The 18924-nt window shown below is 52.1% G+C and overlaps 1 protein-coding gene across 3 annotated transcripts; it reads left to right on the top strand.

Moving 5' to 3' along the window:
- Positions 1-641: 641 nt before the first annotated feature.
- On the top strand, positions 642-18698 carry DNAJB12 (DnaJ heat shock protein family (Hsp40) member B12). Of its 3 annotated transcripts, none has more exons than XM_054572637.1 (9): positions 642-867; positions 8303-8483; positions 9760-9905; positions 11836-12021; positions 12140-12219; positions 13257-13366; positions 14863-15035; positions 15605-15756; positions 16913-18698. In XM_054572637.1, exons 1-8 carry the CDS (start codon positions 735-737, stop codon positions 15724-15726), a joined length of 1131 nt encoding a protein of 376 aa, XP_054428612.1. In that variant the 5' UTR covers positions 642-734; the 3' UTR covers positions 15727-15756; positions 16913-18698. The 3 variants fall into 3 exon arrangements, with proteins under 3 accessions (XP_054428612.1, XP_054428611.1, XP_054428610.1); XM_054572636.1 differs by having other exon boundaries at positions 15605-15702; XM_054572635.1 differs by having other exon boundaries at positions 654-867; positions 15605-15750.
- The last annotated feature ends 226 nt before the right edge of the window (positions 18699-18924 follow it).

The following is an 18924-nucleotide window of genomic DNA, read 5'->3' on the forward strand; positions in this document are numbered from 1 at the left end:
CACTCTGTAGTGGAATCCTACATGCCCCCTATAGGGCATTCTCCTTGTTGATCTTGTAAATAACTCACTAAGTTACTGGTTCAGAGCCTTTGCATTTGCCCTTTCTTCCTTCTGCCTGGACCACCCTTCTTCCTCCAGGTAGTCACGTTTGGAATACCTGCTTTCTCTCCTGAATTCAGATTTCTATTAAAACAACAGCTTCTCAGAGATATCTCTTATCGGGCTGTTTAAAGTAGTACCTTTTACTCTCCATCCATTTTTCTTCATAGCATTTACCACTATTTGAATGTATCTATTTACAGGACGCCTCCCCACCCCCTTACACGTACTAAAATGTAAGCTCCATGAGAGCAAGGGCTTTGTTTTGTTCACCACTCTATACGCGCCATGGCAATCACTGAGTTCTCATAAATACCTGTTGAATAAATAAATGACCTTCGTCTCCAAGGCAGAGAGTTACTACCAAGAACGTGCAAGCATACTCAACTTTAGGACTTCTGAATATAACCCTTTGGCCTGCAAAAACGTGGGCATGCAGTCTTAACATCTCTCTCAAATGTCGCCCTCTTAGAAGACATACGGTAGCGCTTCCGCCCTCACTCAAATCTCTGAGAAGGAGGGGCAGAGGGTTATGTCATCATCCTGCGCCTGCCTGCCCAGCGACGCGCCGCCGGCTGGCGCAGCCCTTCGCTCGCCCGGCCTCCCCCTCCCTGGTTCCGCGCTCTGGTTCCGCCATGGAATCCAACAAGGATGAAGCCGAGCGCTGTATCAGCATTGCTCTCAAGGCCATCCAGAGCAACCAGCCTGACCGAGCGCTCCGCTTCCTGGAGAAGGCGCAGAGGCTGTACCCGACGCCGCGAGCTCGCTGTGAGTGTGAGGCGCCGGTGAGACAGAGGAGACGTTAGACCTAATGGGGGGAATACGGGAACGGACCGACAGGAGCGGTTGGAGGAGGGGGAGGGGTGGCGAGGCGCGGCTACGCCTGCGCTCTGAGACGCGCAGTGGCTGCTGGGAGGTGCAGTCTTTCGCTCGCACGCCTCTCCGCGATGCCGCACACCTGATGACGGGGGCGACCGCAACTTCAGCTTTCCGGGTGCTTGCAGAACCCTCTGAGATTTGGAGTTCTCAAGAATACGAGGCGCTGGCAGACGAGGCGAAGGGAACCTACTGAAAGTGAAATCAAACTACTTTTCCCAAGGGGCCATTCGGTTGCCCCGGGGCAGTTGCCGGCCTGGGAAATATAGTTTAATAAACAAATACTCCGACGAGGAAAACGGGTTCTAGGGAGGAAAGAAGACAAGATCTTCGGGTTGGCTGCAAAGGCCTCCGTGTTTTCACTCCCTTGCGCGTTTCCGGGTGGAGGCCAGGGACCACCCTTCCAAAAGTAGCGCTTGGCTTCTCCGCCCTTCCCCCTCCCCGGCTCCACACTACCACCTTGGAGGGTCTGTCCTGAGACCGGCCTTCTCCCTCCCTCCCGGAGCCTCTGCACCAGTTTGTGACATTCTGAGCGAACTGTCTTGGAGACGCTGGCGCCAGCCACCGCCACTCCACCCCACCTCCCAAGAGTCCAGCCTGCCCTGCTACATGGCCCTGGACTGAAAGAAGCATTACAAACCAAGGAGGGAAACGTGAGGTTGGCTCAACTGCTGAGCGTCTCACTGTACCCGGGGACCTGTTTTTTGTTGGTTTTTTTTCTTTCACCTAAGTCTTCAAAGAAGTTTTTCTTAATACTGGAAGACAGAAAGAGGTAGTCCGTTAAAGATAACAGGGCTTGTGCCTGCAATTACCACTTAGTAAACCATCTGGCATATAACAGGTACTCCGAATCAGAAAACCTGAGTTCTCATCCTGACTGCTACCAAGTGATTCTTCTGAGCTTGGGTTTACTCACCTAGAAAATTAAAGGGTTGGCACAGATAATGTAAATAACAGTAAAGCCCATAGGGCTTTTCAGTTTAGAAAGCTCTTTCGAATACATTTTCTCACTTGAGCTTGCCCTAACAGGGAAGCAGAGCAAAGATCATTATCTTTGTTCTGTAGATGAAGACGTATCTTGGGCAAGGGACTTGCCCAATATTAACACAGCTAGAAGTTGGAAATTTCTGTGACTCTATAAATATGATATTTACAAAAGGAGTAAGATGAGATTGAAGAGCAGAGGGCAGCCTCCTAAATCGTCGTTCCCCACACTATGAAATTGAGAAAGGGGAACGCTGGCCGAAGAAGCAGCCAAGAATACCTGCATTTTCCTGTCTCCTAACTCTGCATGTTGATCTTTTGCTCTATTTGCCTTCTCTTGGAGAGGGTTTCAGTCTGTATTTGCCAGGACTCCTGAGGTAACCTGCTCAAGGAGCTTCTCTGTGAAATAAGTCACACTGTGGAAGAGGAGAGCGGGCTGGAGTAGGGGGACCCTCCAGCTCTCAGAATTCTCTCTGACTCTGATGCTTCTGGGGGCTCAGGAGCAGGCAGCCAGGAAAGGATTGTAACAATGTAGCCTGTGGAGATTGTTCTGTCAGTAGGCCTCTGGGCTGGTTCAGGGGCTTTGAGAGATGTTCTTCCTGGGTTCTAACACTGGAATTTGCTCTGGCAGAAGAGTCACCTGGTGCATGTTTGTAATACTTATGATATTCTGGAAAGAGTATATGCTTCATGCCTCTCGATAAACATCACCTTGTGCCATATATGGCCCTGTACTGAGCTGAGAGGGACCTGGGATTAATTTAGGCATGGGATAGGGAAATCTTGTTTGGAAAAATACTAGGCAGTATTGTCCACACTCGATATGTGCATTTTGAACTCATTCTAGATGCTCATTCAATACAATGGACATTTTTGTTTTGTTTGTAAAGTCCGCTGCATGGTTGTAAGTGGTAAGCAGGATTGGTAAGGCATGATCCTTTACCTCAAGTAGCTTACAATCTAGTGAGGGAGGCAAATTACAGGTGGGGGGGAAAAAAAAAATATATATATATATGGCAAGGCACAAAACAGTAACTATGAATTGAACCCTGGCTGAGTGGCTCAGTTTGCTCAAGTGTCGTCCTGCACACCAGAAGGTCGCAGGTTTGATCCCCAGTCTGGGCACATGGCAGGAGGTCGCCAATCAATGTTTCTATCTCACATCAATGTTTTTCTCTCTCTAAGATCAATAAATTTATCATCGGGTAAAAACTTAAGAAAAAAAAAATTAAGCACAGTGCCAGGTGCTGAGGGCTTAAGGATGGACTTGAAAAATGTCAGCTCCTGCCTTCTACATATTCACAGTCTGGTGGGGTGGAGGGAAGTACTGGGGATGGGGGGCATGCAGTATAGTGAGTGCTGTAGCAAGGACATAAAAATAATGGTAAATCACAGTGGGGAAAGACTTCAAAAGAGATGTATGAGAGGTAGCACTTGAGTGGTATTTTAAAGGAGGGTAGGAGACTTAAGAGTATACTGGAAGAAAGGCATGGAGGCTGGAAGCTATAAGGTTTGGAGAAAGAGATTGAGTGTAGCAAGATTGGGAGGCTGTGGAGGTGATGATTTAAGTGTAGAAAGGATCAAGTTTGGAAAGTAGAATGGAGCAGGATTACCAGATTGTAGAAATCCTGTCCTGCCAGGCCAGGGTATCCATTTTATTCTGTAGTTAGTTTAAAAAAAAAAAAAAAAATTGAAGTTTTAGGTGGCAGGAATAAGATAAGGATATTTTTCTTAAAAGAGAACAACATGAGCCCCAGCTGGTGTAGTGCAGTGGATTGAGTGCCAGCCTGTGAACCAAAGGGTCGCCAGTTTGACTCCTAGTCAGGACACGTGCCTGGGCTGTGGGCCAGGTCCCCGGAGCAGGGCAGGGGGAGGGGATGAGAGGCAACCACACACTGATGTTTCTCTCCCTCTTTTTCTCCCTCACTTCCCCTCTCTAAAAATAAATAAAACCATTTTTTAAAAAGAGAGAGAACAACATGAATTGTTAATACGAGGGAAGAGAGAGTCAAGGCAGACACTAGTTTGGAGTCAGTTGCGCTGAGTAGGTAAGGCGCTCTGAAGGCCCAAGATAAAGACAGTCTGGAGAGAGGGATGCTAAGGAGAAATGGGCATTCAGAATCCAAGCCTGTGCGACTGGAAGAAAGCAAGGCTGAGGAACACGTACGGGAAGAGATGGGCAGAGTGTGAGTTGCTGGTGGGTTGTTGTTGGTGGGTTGTTCCAAACGAACTGTCAGCTTGGAGCTCAGGAGAGCGAGCTTCAGTTTCTAGGTGAAAACCTGGCCTCAGTTTGATGGCACTCATTGAAGCTATGCCTGGTTGTAGCCACTGTGGACAAGTGTGGAACACGTAGAGAAGGTTGCTGCTGGCACACCCTTAGCCACAGAGCGAGATGGAGCAACAGCAGGAAGAGGCAGTCCCAGGAGAGAGCAGCTGCCAGGTAGCCATGGAGCAGTGTGTCAAGGAGGTGGTAAGCAGCACTGTCAGTTGCTGTAAAGGCCATGTGGGAAAAGGGCAAGTTGAAAAATGAAAGGGAAGGATCAAGAGCATGGAAGGAGAAGTGGAAGAACAGACAGAGGGAAGGGTTAGGGTGAGAGGAGGCCCAGAGAAACCTTGAAGGGTCAGGGGACCCCACCGTGAAAAGATTGGTGGGGACTTGAAACTCATGCTGCGGGAAGTGGGACAGAGAGGCACCAAGGACCGGACAGTCATACAGTGGAGCAGTAGCCAGACCGTAAGCTGGGATGCCACAGGGAAGGACTAGTGGAGCTAGTCAGTCCCTTTCTGGGAGTTTCTATCCAGTCCCTGGCAGCCTAATAGACATTGGCTTTGCCTGAGGCTTAGCAACAATGGTGGAAGGTATCAGGTTTTCCAGGGAGCCTTAGTTTCCCCAGCATACAAAGAAAGGGTTGGCCTGACTGACCTTGCCGCTCAGGCTGCCTGAGTTTCTATGAGATGGCTGGCTCTGGGTCCAGGCTAAGTCAGGAAGACCCAGGTAGGAAGCCAGCACAGGGAGAGGGGAGGATTTATTGCCAAGAGATTTTGGCATTTGGGGTCTAGTACTGAGAGATGTTCTAGTACTGGTGAGGTCTAGAGTAGGGTTGTCCATTCAAGTCAGTCAGCCTTCCTGAACCTCACTGTGTGCTCAGCCCTTCCCATTCATCTGATTTCACTGAATCTGTTTTACCCTTAAGAGCAACCCTGTGAAGGCAGAGATCATATCTTCACTGAGGAATTAGATAACTTGACAAGGCTACATGTCTAATTAGCAAAAGAACCAGACTGTCTAGCTCCACTCCCAGACTCTTTCCCTACCCTGGCCTCCCTTTCCTGACTCCCTTTGACACTACACGTACATAGAGAGAGTCTGGAAATAAAAGTAATAGATAGCACTTAATATTTGCTGGAGGTTGTGCTGCGGTTCTTCTGTGTGTTTACTCATTCACTCTTCCAACTCTCTCAAGGGAGATACAGTTTTATGTGGAGAAGCAAAGTTAACCGAGGTGAACCTGCTAGCAAGTGGGACAGCCAGGTTTGAACCCAGGCAGTCTGCCTCTCCAGTCTGGGTTTGAGGTGGGGCCACTCCTGGTGGCTTTGGCTATAGAAATGTTTTCACCTCTACCTTAGCTGCCACCTCTCCCACCCCAGCTTTGGTTTCTACCAATTCCCTTCTTTTTAAATGTCTGCCAGCTTTATTGGGAAGGGGCAGAATTAGGATTTGAACCCAGCCATGTCTGTCTAACTCGAGTCACATTAAGCTGTTCTATCTCCTATACTCTTTTGTGACATTTGCCTATAAGCCACTAGACCAGTAAGGAACATAATGGTGAGTCAGGATGAGCCAGTCACATCCCCAGGCCTGAGAGACGGGGTGTCCGGGCCACAAGAGAGGCCTGCTTGTCGGCAACCAGAAATCTTTCATTGCCAACTCAAGCAGGAACCTTCTGTCTGACCCAGAGCACGTCTCTTCCCCTTTAAGCTCTCTTTTGGCAGCACTAGGAAAGTAGAGTCTTTGACTCCATGTGCTGCCCTGAAAAGCTTCCAGAATCTTCCCTGAGAAGTACTAGAGAGAGTCCATCCCATCTGCTGGCTGATGTTCTGTGGCAACTGAATGGCTGGTCATGTTGTCCTTTGGGCAGATGAGTTTGGCCTTGACCCCTGGGGCTTCCAGAGAAATGGGAATAAGCAACTTCTTTAAAAGCCCTTTAAAAAACAGCTAGCAAACCAAGCCGCCTCCCTCTGTCTGTCTTAATCAGCATCTCTTCATCTGTTGGTTCCTCCTTTTCCATCCCCTTGATGCCTGGCATGGACCTGGCATCTGGGACAACATACAATGTCATGGTGACACCTGGGTCCAGAGGCTGCTAAGTGCTGAAACTTCGCCCTCCTGAGCTTTGGAGCTCCCCAGGCCCCCCCACCTCGGGTCCCCTCATTTTCCTGGCCAGCTAGTTTATCAGCCCAGGTCATAATATGAACAGCTACTCATTTCGAAATTTTACTGTCAGTCTCCTTGACACGTGCTTACACACATCATCTCACTCCATCTCCATACCCCCGCTGTGAGGGGACAGACTCAGGGAGGTGTCACAGACAGACCAGGGTCGTGTCGTCAGGATGCGGCTGAGATTTGAAACCTGGGTGTTCCGAATTTGACTTCTCTTCTATACTTGGAATGACCGTGCTGGAACGGGCTCCCCCTGCCCGGCCTGTGTGGTCTGGGATGACAGCATAGTGAAGAGCAAGGTCCCATGAGCTGAACATCTTGGGGTTCAAGTGCTACCTCCCCGGCTTGTGCAGTCGCGGACAAGTTGATCAGATACACGGCTCCTTATAACAGGGATGGTGGTAATAAGACTTACCTTTAAGTCTGTTGTGAAGACTAAATGAGCTAATACGTGCGGAGCCCTGTGTCTGGGCCTGCCCAACACATAGTGAGCACTCAGAGTGCCACCTCAGGATTTGTTACAGGAGCCCCTCCACCTCCCACATGTGGGGCAGGCTCCGTTGTCAGCTCCTGTGTATGGATTTCCCAGCTGCTGACTCAGTGAGATCCTGTGAGTTTGCTGCAACTAAGAGAGCAGTGGCTCAGAGCACATTGGTCCACATGAGCACCAGTGTTCTGCTCCACAGCAAGCCCTGCCCTGGGCCCCTGGGATGAGACCCAGGCGTGCCGCAGCACAGACTGTCTACCACTCAGCGCAGTGCCGTGAGCCCAGCGAGCGCCTGGCGTATTTGAAGAATCTGGGGAGCAGCGGGCTACGCTGCTGTCCTTCAGCTCAGAGGCGTCCTGGGTCCCTGCAGTGGTCCGATGCCCGGCTTCCCAGGACATTGTATCCCAGGCATGATTGGGGATTCAGAACTAACTTGTGCCTGAAATAAATGGGCACAGGGGACTTCTGTCAGAGATTTGAGCTTGCTCTTACTGAGTCAGCAGGAACCAAGGACTTGAATATGAATAACCATGACCCTGTCTGAGGGAGACAGCTAATGTTCTATTTGGAATCACTGAAGTAGGACATTTGACATGGCCGGCCACCTGAAAAATGTAAAAAATAGTGGGTAGTGAACACAGCAGATGTTTATCCTGAGTCTCACACCACCCCTGGCCCTCTAGGGCAAACTCATTGCCCCGCACTCCTCTTCATGGCTAAGTGAAGGGCTTCAGGTAGCCTTCAGGACCAATCCCAGCAGAAGCAGGTGCTTCCTGCTAGTGGGGACCTCATTGCAAAGGACTTCACCCATCTCTGCTCTTAACAGAGGATGGCTGTTGAAAAATCTGAAGGATTATCCTGGCCATGTGGCGCAGGTGGTTAGAGTATTGTCCTGTCACCAAAAGGTTGCAGTTTGATTCCCAGTCAGGGCACATACCTAGGTTGTGGGTTTCATCCCTGGTCAGGGCACATACGAGAGATAACTGATCGATGTTTCTCTCTCTCCTTCTCCCTTCCTCTATCTCTAAAGAAATCAGTTGAAAAATGTCTTTGGGTGAGGATTAAAACAAAAAAATTGAAGGATTAATAGTTTACTTTTGGAAACAAGAAAAAAGAAAAGAATTGTTTTTATGCTGAGTTTATTTGGGTGGCAGGGAGGGGTTATGCTGAGTTTGAAATGACCTATATATATATCCTGCTGACTTCTGAGGACTGTGGATCCTAAGGGAGCAGGCGACTATGCCACTAGCCCCCCACAGGCTCAAACCAGGCAAGAAGCTAGTGGCTTTGCTGGGAGAATAAGCAGGTGGGATGTGTGGGGCCCTGGCCTCTCCAGGGCCATTTGGCCCCTCTGTCATGACAAATGGCCTTGCTGGAGCAGGGGCCCTGAATGGTTTCCTTGCTTTGCACAGCCCTGATCGAGTCCCTCAACCAGAAACCACAGACTGCCAGTGACCAATCGCAACCCACAGACACAACCCATGCGACCCATAGGAAAGCAGGTGGGTCCGACACCCCCTCGGCCAATGGTGAAGCTGGAGGAGGAGAGACCACCAAAGGCTACACTGCGGAACAAGTAGCAGCTGTGAAAAGGTAGAATTCTGAGCCTGGTGGGCAGGGGCTGGGGCCTGGGGCCTGGAGGTGGTCAGAAGGTTTTAAGTCTCCAGAAGGCTTTCCTTCCTGCGGTGCGTCCTCCACCCCACATCTGCCTGTGGTCTGGATGGGCCCTGGGACGGTCTTGAAGGGTCTTATAGGGAAGGTCCAAGTGGTCAGGCTCACCAGGCCCACTCCTTATTTCCCACAATACCCTGGAATATAGTGTGGGAATCAGGGCTCCATGGTCCCCTCCCTCCAAGACGACCCACAGCAGAGGCTGGAAATGCTGACACCACCGGCTCCCTATGCTCTTCACACAGCTCTGTTTGTCAGACAGAGAGGAGGCCTGGTCTCCCCCCACCAGATTCTCCCCCAGCCCACAATCCCACCCCCAACAAAGACCCTTTCAGAGCAGAGCCTGTGTGGGGTAGAGTGGAGACAGGAGGCAGTTATCCATGCGAGGCCTGGGCGGGCCCTGATGGATCAGCTCACTGCCAGGCCGAGACGGCCCAGCCAAGGCTTCTCAGGCTCTTACTCCTCCCCAGTCCTCCCCGCTCCCTGGCTTTGGGACCCCTTCAAGGTCATTCCCACGTGGTCCTGCCTGCTAGTGAAGTCATCGGCAAACTGCTGGGGTGCAGCCTGCCTGTGACCTAGCATGATTGTAGTTTGCCATAAAAACATATGCCAAATTTACATTTTTCCAACCAGACAGGGTTTTGACCACACAAGCCAATCAGTTGTAGGCAATAGAAGCTGATTGTGGGGCGTTAGGAATGCCTGGAAAACCTCAAGAATCCAGGTCTCCGGGGACCCCAGGAATAAGGATTGGTGGAAGTGAAGCAGGTTCTCTTCAGGGCCCTGAAGTGGGGTGAACACCTGCCATGGCCTTTATGAGGCCCACCCAAAGCTCAGATTGCAAGGAGAGGAGATACCTGGTCAAGCTTGGGACACACCTGTCCTTGGGCAGAGGCCCCCAATTCGCAGTCCTGAGGTTGCCTGCAGTGAGGGTGCCATTAGCAAAGGGAAGCGGTTCCTGGTCTGGCAAACACAGCAGCTGCCGCCTCTTAAATCCTAAACTTATTCTTGGTGTTCCCCTGGACGCTGCCCAGGCCCCCATCCCTGTTGGAGCTTCCTAAGGCTCCCTGTCCCCCAAGTCTGATAGCGCGTGCCTGTGAGCCTGGTCAGAGCTGCGCGCTCACGCTGCCTGTCCCTCGCCCACCTCAGCCCTGGGCCCATGTAGAGCTCCCTGCCGGTGCTCCTCTCCCTCCCCCAGGGTCAAGCAGTGTAAAGATTACTATGAGATCCTGGGAGTGAGCAGAGGCGCCTCAGACGAGGACCTGAAGAAGGCCTACCGCAAACTGGCCCTCAAATTCCACCCAGACAAGAACCATGCACCTGGTGCCACTGAAGCTTTCAAAGGTAAGCTGGCCTTGGTTTCCTGGTGTTTTGGTGTTTTTATCTCCTGTTCTTGGAAGGGAATGTGGGGCTTTTCCAGGAATCAGCTTTGGACCCAAGTCCTACCAGCTCAGAAGCTGCGTCCTGGAAGAAGGTCCCAGCAGCCACCCCTAGCCATGCAGAATCTGAGCTCAGCACCATCCTGCCTCCCTTTCCCCTTTGTTCCCTGAAGGTTACAGCAAGGGGGCCGAGGTGAAAAAAGACCAGTGGCTTCTCCAGGCCGTACGGTGATTGAGGGGCAGAAGCAGCCCTCCTGTGCTCCCCCATCTTGGGATCTCCATAACAGCTGCTCTGTGCTGACAAACTGGGCAGCCCCAGGTGGGAGGCCTCTGGCCTGGTGGCCGCCTCAGCACCAGCAGCCATAGCCAACCCACCCCCAACTCCCTTCACGCATACATTCCATCTCTCTATACTACACACACCCTAGGGCCTGCAGTGGGGGACTTGGCAGTCTCTCTGGCCTCAGGGCCTAGAGGTTCTGGGATGGGTGTTTCCGTTCTGGCTGAAATCAGCAGCTGCTCTTTAAGCGGTTGTATTTTCATTGAACCTGCACATGCGTACAGGCTCCGCCAGCACTGTGTTATTGGGCATTGCAGTTCCAAATCTCCCCCAGCCACCTCTCTCTCATACCCACCTTGTCCTCCTTGCGACCTTCAGGATCTCAGGCTCGCCTCCCTTGGGGAGATAGAATGGCGACGAGCCTCTCCTAGCCCAGGCAAGTTGCTGCGCTGCCTTGGGGCTGTTACTGTAGCCAGGTGGGGGCCTTGTGGCAGAACAGACCCCAAAACCTGGTGTACTGTCTCTGGGGCACACGCCAGGTGCCCTTTGGGGTTGGTCCTGCATGGGGCTGTCTGCAGGCATCATCCCCTGCTGCCTGTCGGTCAGCCCCAGGGGAGAAGGAGAATGGGAGTAGGGAAGGAAGGTGGCTGTGGGTAACCGTCTCCCCAGCCCTGACCTCTGCCTGCAGCCTATCCCGCCAGGCACTGAGAGGCCACACCTGGCTTTGGGCCTTGTCGGAATGGGAGGAGGAGGGGCATTCGCTTCATTCGCAGGGGCTGCAAGTTCTGAAGCAGATGCAGCATTGACCCACCTTTGTGAGAGAGTGGGCTACCTGAAAGGGAACAAGAGACTCAGTAGGGCCCAAGCTTGGGTCCTTTGGGGTCCAGGTTTCCCACCTGTACTGGGGAGGCCCCAGGGCCAGGCAGAAGATTGACACCTGGGACCTGGACCCCAGAGAAGAGAGGTCTCCTTGCCCAGGCCACACTACCAGTAGCAGAGGAGCCTCGACTAGAACTGGGGGTTTGGCCCTTCCTTACCATTCCCACTGCTTTCATTTTACAGCAGGACATCATACATCTGTTTGGCCCTCAGGTTGCACTGTGATTTCAAGATTGCATAACCTCCAGAAAGGAAGGAATGCCTCATCCACTGGGTACTTCAAGAGAGAGAGGGAGGGGGAGGGGGCAGAGGGTTGGTGCTTTTTATAAAGTCAAGGGAGCAGACATAAAGCAAGACACACCTGGGTTTGATTCCTGGCTCTGCCACATCGGAGCTCTGTGAGCTTACACTTAACCTCTCTGAGCCTCATTTTTCTCATTGGGAAAATGGAGATAGGGTTGCTGTTAGGAGTAAATAAGATAGTGCCCATAAAGGGCCTGGTGAGTAGAAAAAGTTGGACTCTTCATGAGGTGGAGAGTGAGGAGCCTGAGTGTCGATCCTCTTCCCAACCCGGGAGGCCCAGGCTCACTTAGAGGCATCCCCACTGGGCCCAAGGACCCCTGCTTCCTAAGCTGCCCTTAAGTGCCTGAAGGAGGTGAGCTGGTGGCTGCCGTGGGAGCCATGTCCCCCACACTCCCAGAGATCCCCGGGCCTGACCTTTCTACCTGCTTTCTAGCCATTGGCACAGCCTATGCAGTACTTAGCAACCCGGAGAAGAGGAAGCAGTATGACCAGTTTGGTGATGACAAGAGTCAGGCAGCCCGGCATGGCCATGGGCATGGGGACTTCCACCGTGGCTTTGAGGCTGACATCTCTCCCGAAGACCTCTTCAACATGTTCTTTGGTGGTGGCTTCCCATCCAGTAAGTCCCCCTACTCTCCCCACAGCCAAGTCTCACCAGGGGTGATGGTGGGAGACTGGATGCCAGCCTCTCCCTTTCCCAGCAGCCCCACTCCTGACTCAGCCCCTCTGACCCCCAGGTAACGTCCATGTCTACAGCAATGGCCGTATGCGCTATAACTACCAGCAAAGGCAGGACCGCAGGGAGAACCAGGGTGACGTGAGTGAAGAAGGTGCTGGGAGAGGAGGGGAGGGCCCCACCACAGGGTGTGGGGCCTCAAGGGGGTAGTGACATGCCCAGCTATCTATTCTGGGATGGCAGTGTTCGCACAACTCTCAGCCAAGGAGCCACCTTGGGCCTCCCTTGCCATTCTGCTGAACAACACCAGAGGGAGCCACACTCCACCAGAAGGAGCAGGGATTCAATGGCCTCTTTTGGAGAATGTAATGCAGGATGTTTCCTACCTACAGATAGGTTCGAGTGTGAACAGTCTTCGTGCAATTTTCCAAGTAATAGAAAGTTAAGCTTCATGAAAGAATTTTAAAGGGTGACAGTATAGATGCTGACTACTGTCTTTTCAACACTCTAAAAAAGTATGCAAAATATAGCAAGACAATGCTTCGAACACATTTTGAATGCCACAAGAACAGCTAGCAAACTAAAATTTAAAATCCTGTGGACAGTTGCAGAGCATTTTAAATTGTGGCAGGCAGAGGGGTTCCCTTTTGCTCTGACAATGTGGCCTTATGTTTTTATTTTAGACTTTTATTTTGTGTATTATTCAACATACAGAAGAGTTTTTAAATTACAGATTGTCACACAGTGAAAAAAATTATTTATAATTTTAAACTGGCAGTTTTTACATTGGTAATATATTCATACGATTTAAAATTCAAAAAGGTATATGTAGTGAAATTCTCTCTCTAGCTCTGCCTCCCAGTTTCCTGAAGGCAGCCGCTTTTGCTCATTTTTTGGTATTCTGTCACAAGTAAACGCATATACCCACCTCTCTCCTGTATTTAACGCCAGTTGCTGTTTTGTTTTTATCAGGGGAACGTGGTGGGTAGAGGGGCTTCTGTATTTTGGGGGAGCTGTGGGAGGAGAGGGGCGAGAGTGGCATGGCCTGTTTGCATGGTAACTGCCTCCGGCCACGCAGGCTGCACTGCGCTGGGGGAGCGGGTGGTGATTGTGACCCACAGTCGCACTGCCCCCCACCCCCAGGTCTGGCTTGAGTAACCATTGGCTCTTCCCTCCAGGGCGGGCTGGGGGTATTTGTCCAGCTGATGCCCATCCTCATCCTGATCCTCGTGTCAGCTCTCAGCCAGCTTATGGTCTCCAGTCCGCCCTACAGTCTGAGCCTGAGGCCGTGAGTACCTGTAGCGGGGCGCGGGGGGTGGGGGGGGGTGAGGCCAGGATGGTGGGCAGACCTTGGAGTTTCAGCCACTATCAGGGGTCTTCCTTCCCATGCTGCATATTCTTGATCATAATGCAAAAAGCTGGCTTAAAATCGAGAAAATATACTTTATTGTTGAGCAGTTCTTGATCTTTTCATGATCAGCGTCCCCTAAGAAAATGCAATGAAAACTGCAGATCTTTTCCCTAGAACCCTACATATACACACAATTTTGTATATGGTTTCACTGGCTTTATGACCCACCCACCCGCCCTGTCTTATCTGTGGACCTTGAGATAAGACTTCTGCTCTTTTGTTCAGGGTGGGGGCCTTAGGGCCATGGAAATTTCGAACAAGGCCTTTAGTGTCAGACAAACCAAGGGTGGCTTTGAATCCCAGCTCCCCTACTGAACAGCTGTGTGACCCTGGACAAGTTATGTAACTTCTCTGAGCCTTGGTTTCTCATCTATAAAATGGGAACATCATCATCTGCCTACTTGTGGAAATTAAATTAGTAATACACATAAAATGCCAGGCTGATTGTAAATGCTTAACATTTGTTGAATGAATATATGGTCTCAACTGCCAGTAATGAACTTGGATAAATTATTCGACCATTTAAGGTATCGGCTCCCCTCATTGATTTCTAGCACCTGACAGTATCTGATACATAGTGGGTGCTTAGCGTCTGTTGATGGAAGCCTTCCAAGTCTCACCAAGCAGCTTGGCTCTGGCTGGGAGCCGGCAGCATCCTGCTTGGCCAGCAGGGGGCAGAGTCGGTCCACTGGGCCCACGCAAGCCCTGCAGGCTCTCTGGCCTAATGGCAGCCCTTCTCTCTACTAGAGAGATGACAGGCAGCAGTGGGCAGGCAGGGGGCTGTCCGCCCTGGACCACTGACTCCTGTCTGCATGTTGAGGCCCTTCCCACAGCCTGTGAGCCTGAGTTTGGAGCTGGAATATAGAATCCAAGAGCTGGAAAGATGCAGCTCTTTGGAACCCTCCTTGTCATTTTGTTCCTAAGCCTCTTAACTCTAGGCTAGGAGCTCCTGGGTAGGCAGGCAGGCCCTCAGCAAGGACTGGCTTAGGAGATGAATGAGGAAACCAGAGGCACAAGGAGCTCATGTCACACAACTCATTGGAGATGGAGCCCAGACTCACTTCAGGTTCCCTACTTCCCTGACCAGGGCCTCTGAAAGGGGCTTCTCCCCAAAATCCCTTGAGTCAGCAGTGTGGTAAGCACGGAACCTGAGGAAGGGCATGCCACAGGTAGGCTGGGCCACTCGTACTGGAGAGTCACCTGCTTTCCTTCGGCGCCTCACTGAGTGGTGTGCAAGTTGCTGCTCTAGTTTGGGAGGGAGGCACCTACTCCTGTGGCCTGTGTGGCACCTCCTCTCAGGGGCCTCGTCATCCCTAGAACCAGGCTGGGCCTGGGACCTGGGCCCACTTTGTACCTGGTATTTCGTTGGCCAGGTCGGTGGGCCATGTTCACAAGCGCGTCACTGACCACCTGAACGTCGTCTACTACGTGGCAGACACCTTCTCTAAGGAGTACACAGGCTCCAGTCTGAAAACAGTAGAACGGAATGTGGAAGATGATTATATCGCCAACCTCCGGAACAACTGCTGGAAGGAGAAGCAGCAAAGTGAGTGTGCATATGCTGGGGCCACAAAGCTTGAGAACAGGGAAGGAGAAAGCCCTGTTTGTCCAGGGATTTGTGGGCCCAGCACCTGACACTGCCCTGCACCAACCACCTCCCAGCCACGAGCTGAGCTCCACCCCTGTGTTTCCCTGAGGCCGGCAGCCAGGGGCCTCCTGGAGATTTACTCTAGGTTCCTCCTGTAAATCACTGCAGTCAGCCTGTCCTTTGGCTGCCAGAAGTGACTATGTAGACAGAGGTTGGAGGAGATCTCCTGGTCACCCACTGATTGGACATCCGGCTCCATCTCTAGGACTCTGGGGAGGTCTGACTAGGATGACAGGTTCTTACCTTGGCTGGCCTCACCCACATTCTACAGAAAGGGGCCTCCCCCCTATCCCAAGATGGTCCCAGTTCGGACCATAGTCTTTGCTCCTTCAGAGTCCTCCCTGAGTCCTCTGCCCCAGCTCCTGGGCCTGTCTCAGCCTGCCTCCTGTCCCCACAGGTCAGACAGGTGCTCTAGCACGCTTCAGAGGGTACCAGATGTGTCCTAACCCTGCCCCATTGTTTTGCAGAGGAAGGCTTGCTATATCGAGCCCGCTACTTTGGCGACGCAGATATGTACCACAAAGCACAGAGGATGAGCACCCCAAGCTGTAACCGACTGTCAGAGGTGCAGGCCTCCCTGCATGGATAGTCCTGGGCCAGCCACACTACCGAGGTCCAAGTATGAGCCAGGGCCGCCTCTGCCCTGCACCTCTTGGCAGCTCTGGCCCTGGTCATGAGGCAGAGGAGGGTGGGAGGGAGAGGTGGAAGGAGGCCGGTGACGGCGGCACAGATTCCTTGTCCCCAGCCTGACCTCCAACCTTCAGAGTTGGGGCAGCTCTGAGGTGTTTTTGGAAACTGAGGTCTGCTTCATGGCTCTGGTCTACACCCCACCCCCACCCTCCCTGGCTCAGGGGATCATGTTGTGGGACCCAAGAGCCAAGCAGAAGAGGGAGCCCAAGGCTGCCACTGAGAGCCACTCATGCCTCCTTGGTCTACTTCAGCCACCAAGTCACCACTGCCCTTTCCCAAGTGCAGCAGTCTATTGTCTGGTGTTTCAGCCACCAAATGTTACTGGGCCCAAGATAGCCACCACGCAGGGAGAACCATGTAGGAACAGTGGGGCCAAGAGCCCTTCCTCTTTCTCTGCTCTTCTGGGCAGTGGGACATGGAACAAGATGGGAGCCCGGCAAAGGGCAGGGGAGGGAGCCGACAGGCTAGAAACAGGAGGGGCCTGTGCACCCTGGTTTCTCCCTCTGGTGGGATCAGAGGCTGGCTTTCTTTGTGTCTCTGCCTGTGTCTTACTGTCTCTTCTTTCATGCCACTGCACCTGCAGCCTGGAAGCCATAAGCATCCGGCCTGCCCAGGCACCTCACCTGTGGTCTGAGCAAGGGAGCAGGAGGTCATGAGCTCAGGGTTGAATGCAGAGCCCTCGGCACCGGGCCAGGGAGGGGGGGGGGCGGTGGATAAAAGTTGCTGGTATCAGGCTACCTGCCTCCTTTACCCGTAGTCATGGGTGGTGGGCTCTGCTTCCAGCGTTTGCCAGCAGAGACAAGTTGGACCAAGCCCAGAGGAGTGTGGGCAGGGCTGGTAAAGGCTCTTTTTCATGTTGGTACCCTGTCCTGTGTCCCTTCAGCAGGGATCCAGGTACATACAGGCTCTCTGCTTTGAGGCTGTTTGCTCGTGCCTCCAGGACAGTGAAGCAGGCTGCAGTGGGGCACCTGGGCGCAGCTCGGGTGTGCAGGACAGGGGCAGGGAGGGTTGCTTGCTCATGTGGGCTAAGCTAGAGACTCTGGAGATGAGACTGCCAAGCTAACTGTTACCACTCTCCTTCCCAGACCATGAAATCCCTGGAGAATTTTTGGTGACGTGCACTGAGCCAAGGTGATGGACTGTATATTTAAGGAAAGACATAAAAAGAAAAGAAAAAAAAAATTAAAATGGATTGGAGGCCGAACACCATACAACTTGCCCTCTGTCTCATCCAGTAAATGCAGAAAGCTCTTAGGACCGACAGGAATACCTGCCACGGGGCTGTTTCCCTTCCTCCCAGGGCTGGCAGAGGCTCAGGCTCCATAGCGGCTCTCTCCTAGGATACAGAAACCATGGCAACAAGAGCAGAATGTAAAACTTGAAGCAAATGTCTGTGGGAAGGGCTGGGGGAGGGGACACCCAACTGCCTTGCTTTTCTCTCCCAGGAGCCACCATCAGTCACCTCAGTAGAATCCAGTCAGAGGCGTTGGCCAGGGATAGAGGGGAGGAGGAGGAAAGAGAACTTTCCAGAGAATGTAATTTATAGATGCGTGTATATGTATATATATCTATTTATATGTAAATAGCATATATAAAGATATATATAGATATATAGTCTACTTTTTGAACTATGCAGGGATTTGGTAAATTGTTTAGCTGATTTCTTCCCTGTTTAAGAAAATGGAGTGTTTGGGGAAGGCAACCTGGTCCTTCACAGGCTAGACACTGGCCACAGCTGACAGCATAAGGGAAGTTGGTCATAGCTTTGAACATTCCCCTCAACCCCAGCCTGTTTTATGGCAGCAGCAATCATGGCAGTATAAATCTGTAGGAAACTTTTGAAGGTTGCCAGGTTTATGGTTAAGCTGGAGGGGAGAAAGTGCCCTTAGGGCCAGGTGCCAGGGCAGCGTTGAGTCATGGTAGAGGCCCCAGATGGCCTTCTGGGGTGAGGCCACCCACCTCAAGCTTTGGCCAGCTCAGGCAGGCTCTTTGTCCTGGTGCCTGGGAGCCCTCCGACCCCCTGCCACAGAGAACAACAAGGCTGGAAGAGGGGCCAGGTTCCGCGCAGCCGCCTTCCCCCAGTCCCTGAGTTTTGCCTTATAGGTGCCCCAGGGCATGGCTCCATTGTTGCCACTGGTTTTTCCTGAGTCAGGCACCAAGGACTCCAGAAGGCTCTTCCTCCAAGAGTCAGCCAGGACCCCAGGGCAGCAGCTGACTCCTGAAGAAAGCCTGCGCCTGTGGGCACCTCTCTTCCCTCAGTGGACATGATGCCACCCAGCCTTTTCTCGCACTTTGGACAGAGGATGCATCTGAACCAGAAGGGTTTTCTTATCCTTACCTTCAAATGAGGATTTTTCTCAAAACAGCAGTTGCTGCCAGGAGAAGGGAGGGAGGTTTTCTTTATTCCCACAGTTTCAACTGGGCGTTTTGGAACTACCATTTTTTCCTGAATTTTCCTCTGGTGGTGGGTGTGCCGTTGAGCCTGCCATCTTCCAAGCCTTACTTCCCCATGCTGCCAGCTGGGAGGTGGTAACCACCCTCCCAGAGTTACTCCTGGCTCTTTTTTTAAAAGTCCCCCAACAAATAGAAATCTTGCTGGAAAAGAAGCTTGGTGGAGAAATGTCTGGATTTTGAACAAGATCCTGCCCTGCGATGAAGCGGCCACCCTGGCCCAGAGAGATGCTAAGAACTGGACACGGGTGAGAGAGCGCCCCACCGCAGTGGCCCTGGTGCTCTGCCCCACTGTCCCGACCGGCTGGTCTTGGTAGATGTCCCTAAGATGGCTGAGCCATGTGCAATAAGAACATAGATCCTAAAGGATCCCCTGAGAAGCTGTATTTCTTGAATTAGAATTCTGAAATTGTACATCTATAAATATGTTTATTATGTGATTGTCTGTGGTGGGTCTGCATTGAGCAAGGGGGCTAAGGTTGGGCGGGGAGGGAGGGGTCCCACAACCACCTGTTGCTACTGACATCCCACAAGGAGTTCGGGGTGACAAGCCTAAATGTGCCCCTGGCCCCTTGCCCCAGCTGACAGCCACTTAGGTCACGAGTGTTCCAGGGCTGACTCCATCCAGGCCTGGGGTAAGGGACTC

The sequence above is a fragment of the Pteronotus mesoamericanus genome, unplaced genomic scaffold, assembly GCF_021234165.1.
Source record: "Pteronotus mesoamericanus isolate MK-2021 breed Mesoamerican mustached bat unplaced genomic scaffold, CSHL_Meso_final contig_24, whole genome shotgun sequence".
In the NCBI taxonomy this organism is placed as follows: domain Eukaryota; kingdom Metazoa; phylum Chordata; class Mammalia; order Chiroptera; family Mormoopidae; genus Pteronotus; species Pteronotus mesoamericanus.